Source organism: Stegodyphus dumicola, chromosome 6 (assembly GCF_044657685.1).
Source record: "Stegodyphus dumicola isolate Sdum_Otavi_A_Nest chromosome 6, ASM4465768v1".
In the NCBI taxonomy this organism is placed as follows: Eukaryota; Metazoa; Arthropoda; class Arachnida; order Araneae; family Eresidae; genus Stegodyphus; species Stegodyphus dumicola.
Genome location: NC_140773.1, coordinates 18,380,156 through 18,390,245, shown reverse-complemented (window position 1 = coordinate 18,390,245; position 10,090 = coordinate 18,380,156). Strand labels below are relative to the sequence as shown.

The 10,090-nt window shown below is 34.0% G+C and overlaps 1 protein-coding gene across 1 annotated transcript in view; it reads right to left on the bottom strand.

The window, feature by feature from the left end:
* Positions 1–364: 364 nt before the first annotated feature.
* Positions 365–10,090, bottom strand: part of LOC118196148 (organic cation transporter protein-like) — a 53,506-nt gene continuing 43,780 nt past the window's right edge. Inside the window, exons 9-10 of the mRNA XM_085818154.1 lie at positions 8,342–8,505; positions 365–6,613 (exon numbers count right to left, since the gene is read on the bottom strand). Coding sequence (XP_085674280.1) covers positions 6,268–6,613; positions 8,342–8,505 — 510 coding nt within the window. The 3' untranslated portion in view covers positions 365–6,267. The remainder of the gene's footprint in view (positions 6,614–8,341; positions 8,506–10,090) is intronic.

Here is a 10,090-nt window from a genome sequence, read left to right as displayed (position 1 = left end):
AGAAGCTGCGAGAGCATTATTTTCTCAGTTGTTCTACTTGTTATTACAGCCATATGTACAGGAATTTACACTCATATACAGTTTGTCTTAAGATTCAGTGTTATGAACAAACATTCAGTGTCACAAGCATATAACACGGAAGAAAGAATTATTTAACTTTAAAGCACTTTTTTCCTGATATGTCATCGCCAATTATAAAAAGAAATGAAAGTTCTTATATTAAAAATGTAAAACATCTTTTTTCCACCAGTTATTAATTTGTGTAAACAAGTAACAATAGTAAGCAATATATGTATAAGGCATTCAACACCACTTTAGGTAAGGTTAGACAGTAAACAAACGTGAAAAACTGAACAGGTAACAAAAATATAAATTTTAATTTCCTAATTCAACATTGAACACAGTGGTACTTAAATATGGTTAACAATATGGTACAACGCACTTAAATGTGACTAACAAATTTAATGTTGTTATAATTCAGTAAAGTAAATAACAAAGAATACATTGTTGGATATAAATCAAATTTTCGTCTTTTTATATATACGGTACAAGTTCAATTCAATTCAAAGTGTTCGATAAATCGAGCTGAATACCAAAATTTAGAATTCGAAACGTAGTTAATTTCTGTCTGTGAACAGAATTTTTGATTACTTGGAAACAGAACACTCCATTTAGTTTCAAAAAATGAAGTTTAACTAGAATTACTTCATTTTTTTTTCACTTGTGAAGTTGTACTTGATGTGAAAATTTATTCCAAAACCAATTGTTTGTAAATTTTAAAGTAAAATTCACATGAAGACTGACACTGCAACAGACGAAAGTATGCCATTTTTAAATCTGACGACAGGTTAATTACACTCATGCTAAAAAAAATAAGCAACAAACGCTAAAAAAAAAAAAAAAAAAAAAAAAAAAAAAAAAAAAAAAAGCCACGAATGTAAAAAAGAAGTTAACTCATTTACATATGAGGCAGAGGTTGCATCACCGAGTGCAAATAGGTAAATAAAATAAAATTAGCATAAAACGTAATCCCGCATTTACACCACGACTTCTTAAAAAAGGGCATGCTGGACGTATGCGTCAGTTCGCAAGCAGCGAACAGTTCTGTGTAATCCGAGATCGCCAAAGCGAAAAGCATGAGCCGAAGACGTTATTTGCATGATGAAATGAATTGGAGGGCTCTCAGGAAGTTGCAAGCTGGTGCAAGCCTCTCTGCTTCAGCAAGAGAGCTTAATGTGCATTGTAGCGTCATCAGTAGCTACGGAATCATTACCAAAGGAGTCAATCTCTGTATAAGTCAGGCTTGGACGCTGGAGGATTAACACAATAGCAGACAATCGCTTCCTGTTACTATGTGCAAGACGCCATGGACCACTAACAGCACGACAGCTGGCGTCGCATCTCTCTCCTGCTGCAGGACGGCCCATATCCCGCGAAACTTTGTCGCATTTACTACATAAAGATGGACTGTACGCCTGGTTTGGGTTTTTTTCTCCATCGAATGTCAAAGCGCGGCTGAACTGAACCCGTAAACATCGCAGTTGGACAGCAGAGCAATAAGGCCATGTACTCGTTAAGGATAAGTCTCGATTTAACATCCAAAACGATTCTGAAATGGCAAGAGACAGAGACACGCAATCGGCCGCCAGATATCGTCGAAAGAGACCATTACAGAGGAGAAGGCTTACTTGAACAGACTGGGATAGCAACGAATGGTCGCACCGAATTCTACGTGATTCCTGGTGAATCCGCTATAGTAATCAGATATCGAGACGAAATTCTGCACCATCTCGTGCTTCGTTTTATCGCTGCAATCGGCACCAACGCGATATTTATGAACTCTAATGTCCGCTCGCATAGAGCTCAAGTGGTGCGGAACCATCTGGAGAGTGAAACCTTTCCACATCTACCGTAGCCTGCTAGATCATCGGAATTGAATCATACAGAGCATTTGAAAGACATGTTTGAAGGACGGATAGCAGGTTGCAGTGTATCACAAAGCACCCTCCATGAGCTCCAACATGTATTACTACAGGAATGGGCGCTAGGTCCACAACAAGCGATCAACAGGCACTATTGGCTGCTTGACTCGGTGATGTCAAGCACGCCTTTCAGCTACAGTGTACCATATCCGTTATTAGCATGATTTTCCATTGCACATTCTTTCGAAAAATTTGGTATTTCGTGATATTGGTCGTTATACATATGTTTTTGTATGTATTTCCTTTATTGTTTACTATATAGTCTAGTAATGCCACACCAAACTCTTGGATCAATTTCCAGCATACGCATTATACAGTTTTTGTTTTATTCTGTGTTCTGTTTTTCTTGCTTATTTTTGAGCAGGAACAGAGAACTCTATGAAATCTTATATAGCATATAGAAAGTTGCAATCTAAAAAGCTCTTTCGCTTATGATCTTAAGAAAGAACTGTAAAAGTCTGAATATAGTGATTTTTAATAGGTATCCGTAGACTCCGAAATAAAACTGGTTATGCTAAAATATCAAATTGCTTTAAGTGTTAAAAATATTGCTCAAATGTTAAATAATTTCAAATTAGGCACAAAAAAAGCACTTATAGTGGAATAAATTTTGAACAATTGTCTACTGATTTCGTAAGTGATTGATATTTTTTCTCAGTAAAAAAAATCTTTTGCAAAGTTTTGAGGAATAACATATGGAAATAAGGCAAGATAAGACTAGCTAGCGCCCTCTATCGAGAAAAACAGCAAAAAAGGTAAGGTAAAAGTGTAAGATATTGGAATTTTGAAAGCAATCGGAAGAAATGGCTTCGAATTAAGGTCATGAACTAAAGATTAACTTTTGTAAACGTGAAAGGACTTCAAAGAAATCTATTAATTCTCCACTTGCAAAAGTCGGTACATAATTTTCGCAGACCCAAAGCTAAAATATAGGAGTGACTAAACTCTGATTGGCTATCAAAGGTTTCTTTATTTCTCCTTTTGGAATGAAGATTCATGTTTCTTGATGCGCAGTTTTAATTCTCCATCAATCTGGCTGATGTAATTAAAATCGGAGTGACAAGATATCTTATTAATAATGCAAAGTGCGCACATATGGTACAAGATCGATGACACAGATGTACAGCGACATATCGATTAATCTTGGGACTGCCATGACGAATAAAAAAATAGACGGATGACGAAAAGAAACTCCTATTACCATTAGTACCACAATAAAGTCAGACACACTAAATTCCACCCCACTAGAAGTGGGCAGTCTTTAATGAAAATCCATTTTTAGCACAGTTTAGTAAGGAAAAAATTCAACATTAGGGTTAGCAGATGGTCAATTTCGTTTACTATTACTTAGTTTGCTTACTAATATGCAAATATAATTATCAAAGTTTTGAAATACATCTAAAGTAGTCTCTAGCTACAATACGATAATTATACAATATTTCCTATTTTTTTAAAGCAAATGTAATAATGAAATATTTTAATATATTTCTTACCTACAGCAATTCTCTAAATTAACATTTATTAAAATAAGAAATGTATTTATAGGAATACATAACAAAATCATTCTTTATCTTTTCATATATTGCATAAATTAAAACAATAATGAGATACATTCCGCAGGAGAAGAAGAGGAAGAATGACCTTGCTTGTTTACATTAGCTGTACATAAGTCACATGATCTCTGAGGTCATTCGCATTGTTTGTTTACAAAAGTAATACATAAGTCACGTGATCTATGAGGTCATCGGAATGTATCTCATTACGCAGCTAAATACGGAAGGAATTTTTGCTGTTGTTGCCTCGTATATAAAAGTTTATGTAGTAAACTGTTCACAAAAAATACGGTGTTGGGTAATTTTTATAAGAAAGGATATATTTTAAGTGAAAATGAATTTACATAAAAATACAAGTAGCTAGCAACGATGACTTCTGTCATAAAGGAGGAAAAAATAACAAAAAAAAAGCATTATATATTTTATTAAATAAGTTTGTGCATCATTTTTACGCTTCCTTTTTTTACTTCCTTTTTATGCTTCCTTTTTTGTCCTTTTATTCTCCTTTCACTTTAAAAGGACGCTGTTTTTTGCAACGTCTCTATAAATTCTTAGCCTTTCTCTAAATTTCTTTGACCTTTCTTTCTTTGCTTTGTAAAATTAAAGATTTAAATTTTATTAACAGTTTACGTTACTTTCCCATTTTTCTTGACTCTTCAAGAAACTCTCGAACCAGAACTTGAAACCAGACGTTTATGCTAATTATACGGCAAGTGGTACAGCTTAACACTAGGTTTCAATCTAAACCATTGTCTGATTGCAACTCATCCCATGATTCAGTCGTCTTTTTGTAAAATACGCTAGTTAAACAGGGACAGAATTACGAGGGCAATCCCAAAAAGAAGGTCTCCTATTTTTTGGGGACGTAGAGAAAGTTTTAATACAGTTGTTGGCAACACTGTTGTGAGTGGTGCCTTCTCCGCTACCACATAAGCACGCAGGCGCTTCGCTCGGATGCTCACTCAGTCTTGGCTTGGCAGCCATTCGAAATGGAGCTCCCGATAAACGTTACCGCCAAGTGCGAAGTGCGCGCAGTTATACAATTTTTGAACGCAAAAGGCGTTAAACCGGTTGAAATTCACCGCCTATTGACAGAAGTGTATGGAAAGTCGTGCATGGATGTCAAAAACATTCGCAAGTGGTGTAGAGAGTTTACAGCCGGTCGTAATGAAATTCATGACGAAGAAAGGAGCGGGAGGCCGTCAATTGCCGACGAGACAATCGCGAAAGTTGACTGTTGAGTTCGTATTAGTTGAGTTTCGCGATTGTTGAGTTCGTAAAATGCGTAAAGATCGGAGGATCATCTGGATGCTCCTGAAGCTTTTCAACGCTTCCTGAAGGGCATGGCGGCAAGCTGGTACGACATGGGCATTGTAAAACTGCCACAGCGTCTACAAAAATGCACCGACCGAAATGGCGATTATGTTGAAAAATAAAGCATTCTGCAATCTTTAAAGTGATGTAGCAATTATAGAAAATAAACGGTTCTTTGTATATCTAAAAATCTAAGAGACCTTTTTTTGGGGATTGTCCTCGTATTAAAGGTTGGAAGAACTTGGGAAGTCTAGTACTTTTTCTTATTTTTCTATAATTATGACATTTATGATTTAAATTTTATTTACTGATAGTTATGTTATATTCTATTCCATGTTTTTTGTCTTTTCAGGAAACTTTAGAACCGGAACTTGGAACCAGAAGATTATGCAAGTTACACTGCTGGAGGCACTGCCTAACACTAAGCTGTAATCTTAATTATAGCTCATTCCATAATTCTGCGGCCCTACTGTAAATTCCTCTAGTAAAACAGTAACCGAATTATTGAAGACTTTGCACAGCTTGGCAAGTTTAGTAGTTTTTCATATCGACCTAAGTATACTGGTATATTGTAGGCTTGCGTAGGATTCGTTGTCGTAATCCGTTATTAATTTTAGCATACCAACGAGCAGTTGTTGTTATAAGCTACGAGAATCCTTATAGCTTAGTTTATTTATATTTCTTTAGCTGCAATTCCCACAAGTCGTGGCTAATAATATTTATGCTTTTGGTCGATATGACCTTTGAGTCTATCTTGCATATTAGAAGGCAAGTAATACCAAATGCGATAACTCAACTACTGGTCAAAACTTCTGTAGTCATCTGTTAAGTTTTAGAACAAATATTCAGACATCACAGATTTTACCCATTATTGTTCATCTAATTGCATCAGATGAACAATAATGGGTAAATTCTGTAGCTTTTTAATTCCTGAAAATGCTTCTGATACAATAACATGTACATCAATCGACGTAGTTATTTTTATACTTGTATTTATTCTTTGCTATCTGTGGATTCACAATGTCCATTGGAACGTCTCAAGGACTGGTAAGTAACATAGCTCCATTGTCAAATGACTAACAAATAATCGAGTTTCCGCTGTCGTACAAGAAAATAGATTCGCCTTGCATATAAATTTCAATATACTGAGATATGTAGCTTGGAAAACAAGACTGAAATATAAACGCTTTCTAAATGTTAGAAAGTATTAAAAAAGATATCGGGTAATGGACATTGCATTGATGTAAATCCCCACATAAACCAGCTAGGGAATCTTTCCTTATTTTGTTTTCTCTGTGTTTTAACGATTATGAACGACTGTCGTTTCTTTGTCTATCCTTACTCATTCTACTCCCGTTGTTGATGTAATATTTGTCTTCAGTTCAAATCCCTAGGAAGCAGATCCTTGCCGTTTTCTTTTAAAAAGAACGACGACTTCCCTCCGATTCAGTATGCTGTTTCAAAGCTTCACATGAGCGGTAGTCATTGGTTGTTGAACTAGGAACAGCGGACTTCGTTTCATCAATGTTTATGCTTTTGATTGCACCGTCAGAAGGTTTTCGCTTTCTCATGTTGTCTGATTCATCGTTTGGATCATTCTCTAATTCTTTCAGAACTTCAGCATAATCTGCGATAGCTTCTAAATCGGCATTTTGTAGAATTGTTGCTGTTGAATGTAGGTTAGTATCCTCATTATTTTCACTGTGACTACGCTGCGAAGTCTTCATTTTCATCGACCTTTCTCGGCTAATAGACATTTTGCGTCTGAAATAAAAGAAAGATAAACATTAATTCATCAATATATATGAAGGAAATGTGGCAGCAAAAGATGATTTCGTAATAAGCGATACAGGAGGAAATTTTATGAAATGTAGTGCATTTATTTCGTCAAATAGATATCTAATTCTCCACGATTCTCTGATGCAGTTTATTTAGGTATGGAAAAATATACAAGTTAAACGATTTTTGCTTTTTTGTTAGCAAACGAAGCTTGCTTTTTTAAACATTAAAAGAGGCATTTTGCATTAAATGACTGAAACAAGTACGTTTGAAAAATGTATTATACTTATAATAAACACACAGGATTCGAGCATTGTAGATTTGTCAGCACATAGAACAAAAAGTTTTGTTTCATGTATCCGAGTAACTGCTCATATCTTCAAAGCTGTATATGTCACATTCAAAATGAGTCAAAAGATTGCATGTCCGTTGTTAATCGTTACAGCGCTAGCAAAGGCTACCATATTGTTGAGTTTGGCTTCAAATGTCGTAGAAGGCATGTGTCTTAATAAATGTAAAACTTCTTTGAGACATTGTGTCATTTAAAATTCCTCGATCCGAAAGTACATCCAGTAGGTTGATGACAGAGAAAAAAAGATCTCAGACTCTCGTATCTAATTTCTTTTAGTATTCTCGATTAAAATTTGGAGGGAACTGAGAAAACGTTTATTGTCATAATGAGTGTGCCAAGAGCTTAACCAAGGACCTCGGCATTTTTGTCATGATAAATTCGTAAACATGATTTGCTTTAGATCAGAATGACAGTTGAAGGTTTCAAAATACTGTAATATTGTCTCACCAAGCAAATTAAAATCTTATTAGAAATTAAACGAATCTCTTTTGCAAATGTAGATGCACAATTCTATAATTTTTAGACTGTTTTTAACAAATTCTAAATGTAATTCAGTACTGTAATTTTTTAAATTGTCATACAGTTATCTGATTTGAGACGCTAATAAATAATATGAAAAGTATATTAAAATTTCTAGCATTACATTTTTTAAAAATGCAATTCATCCAAATGTCTTAGAAAAGGATTGAATCCACAATCGGAAATTAGAGCAACATCTAAATTGTTCACAAATTTATTTTCAATGTGCATGATACAGTGAAACGTTTCACGGCTACCACCTTCCGTAGATTAGTACCTTTGAAAATGCTAAGTGTGTTTGAAGATCTAAATAAATATCGAAATTTTTAACATTACTTCTCTTCAGCTATTACCTTAAATCCAAAATCATTTAGAAAAATGAATGATCGTCTTATATAGGGTTCACTGTACACAGAATTTTCTTATACCCCTACATTCTTGTGACTCTAATAGCCAGCATGTTATAACTAGCAGTTATAACTAGCAGTTATAGCCAGCATGTTATAACTAGCAGTCTGTGGTTTGAATCGCAGCAAAACCATAGCTAATTTCCCATGTTCCCTGTTCCTTAGAATCTAACAGTCTTTAAAAGTAATCTTTGTATGCATGTGGGTCTTGCTACTAAGAAATATCTTATATTATATTTTTATTAAAATATACAAACAGTTTTGATAAGCAAATTAATATTTCGATTAAATTGTTTCATTTAACGAAATTACATTTTTTCATGTAGGCATTATTTTCACAAAAACTGATGTGCAGGCAAAACATACACGTTTATGGTTAAACCATTCAGTATCACCATACAAAGGGTTAGAAAATTTGAACTGTTTGCAGCTTACCTGTTCCAGGAAAAGAATTTTTGTTTGCGGCCAAAACGTTCAGCATCAGTAATCGTCTGAGGTAAGTTTTCGTTGAGTGTCTCTGGTAAGAAGGATGCAGCAATTCCTGCTGCCAGACATATGATTCCGATAATAATAAAAGGAATAACCTTGCCATAATCAGCCTGAAAAATATCGTAATATATATTAAAATTCAATTTTATATATATATATATATATATATAATCTGTTACTTTTTATCTGTTACTGTTTTTTTAATGTTTTACATGTCTAATGATTTGATTTTCATATGTATTAATTTTTTTTAAAAACGTGTTGAACCTTTTGGAGCAGCAGCTCTTGGTAACTTTTAGGCGAGCTTACTACTATATATATATATATATATATTTACTACTATATATATATATATATATATATATATAATCTAGAGATAATAATTAAAACAATACTTGTGGCTAACTAATATTAAAAAATAGCATTTAATAATAAAAATGTCATTATATCACAAACATCATTCTGCTCTACTACCTTTATGCCAACTTCCCGACAGCTGGAAGATTCCTTTTTAAAAAAAATTCCTTAACCTTTTTTTCTAAAGAACATATCAGGGTGATGGTTGACAACCTCTAAAGAAGTGAACTTCAGGAGGTCCATGTAATTTTGAATCGACGTGATGGAAATAAAATCAGAGGGTACGAGTTCTTTTGAGAGTTAGGACACAAAACATCCTAGATATACCTAATAGTCTTTGACTAGCATTCATGGAAATTTTAGAATGAGTATTGTCGTGACAGAAGACAACCCCCGAGAATAGAAATGCCATCGTGAAACCCCAAGAGTTTAGGTAAGAACTTTGCTATAGTTCAAAATATAATTAAAGGAAAAGTGCGAAATATGTAGAACTCTTCTGAATAACCAGGCAGTGGACGTTCTCAAAAACGACACCAAGATGAAAAGATTTATTTTGAAAAAATAATGAAACAAAATCGTCATATTTTAATCACAAAACTGATAGCTGTATTAGAACAAGAATCAGGCATTGTTAGTTGCCAACTGAACAACCAGAAAGGTATTAAATGGACGAAATTTTTACGATTTGCTCGGAAAAAGTTCTATGTGTTTGCTTTCAGTGCAAAGAAAAAGACTATCTTTTGCAAACAAGTATCAAAATCGACCTCTAAATTTCTGGAATAAGGTCATATTCAGTTATGAATCTAAATTTAATATTTTGGGAACTGAATGAATATGGCGTAAGTCAGGAACAGTTTTCCAAAGAAAAACACTTACGAGTCAAAGTAAAATATGGTAGTAACAGTATTTTTGTTTACGTGCACATATCTGCTTTTGCAAATTAACACTGATGGAAGGGTAAATGAAGAATTTTCACTACACACACATACTTAAAAGAAATCTTAAACAGAATGTTTAAAAATGGGATTGGGATATGATTTTGTATTTAAGCATGATAACGATCCGAAATGCACTGATTTGGATGCCAGGTTATGCTTTTGCGCATAAACAACGGGGATGAGCGCAGTCAATAAAGGACAGCTTCTCAGTCAAGAGATATACCTGTTATAGTGCATCTACATTTGCAAAAGAGATTCGATTAATTTCTAATAAGATCCATTGAAAAAATATTTATGTAAGGAATTGGGCAAAATTACTCCAAATTTTGCTACCCAGAAGACAAACAGCAATTAAGAAAGTAGAAGCTTTACGACCATATATCAGTTAAATTAAAAATCA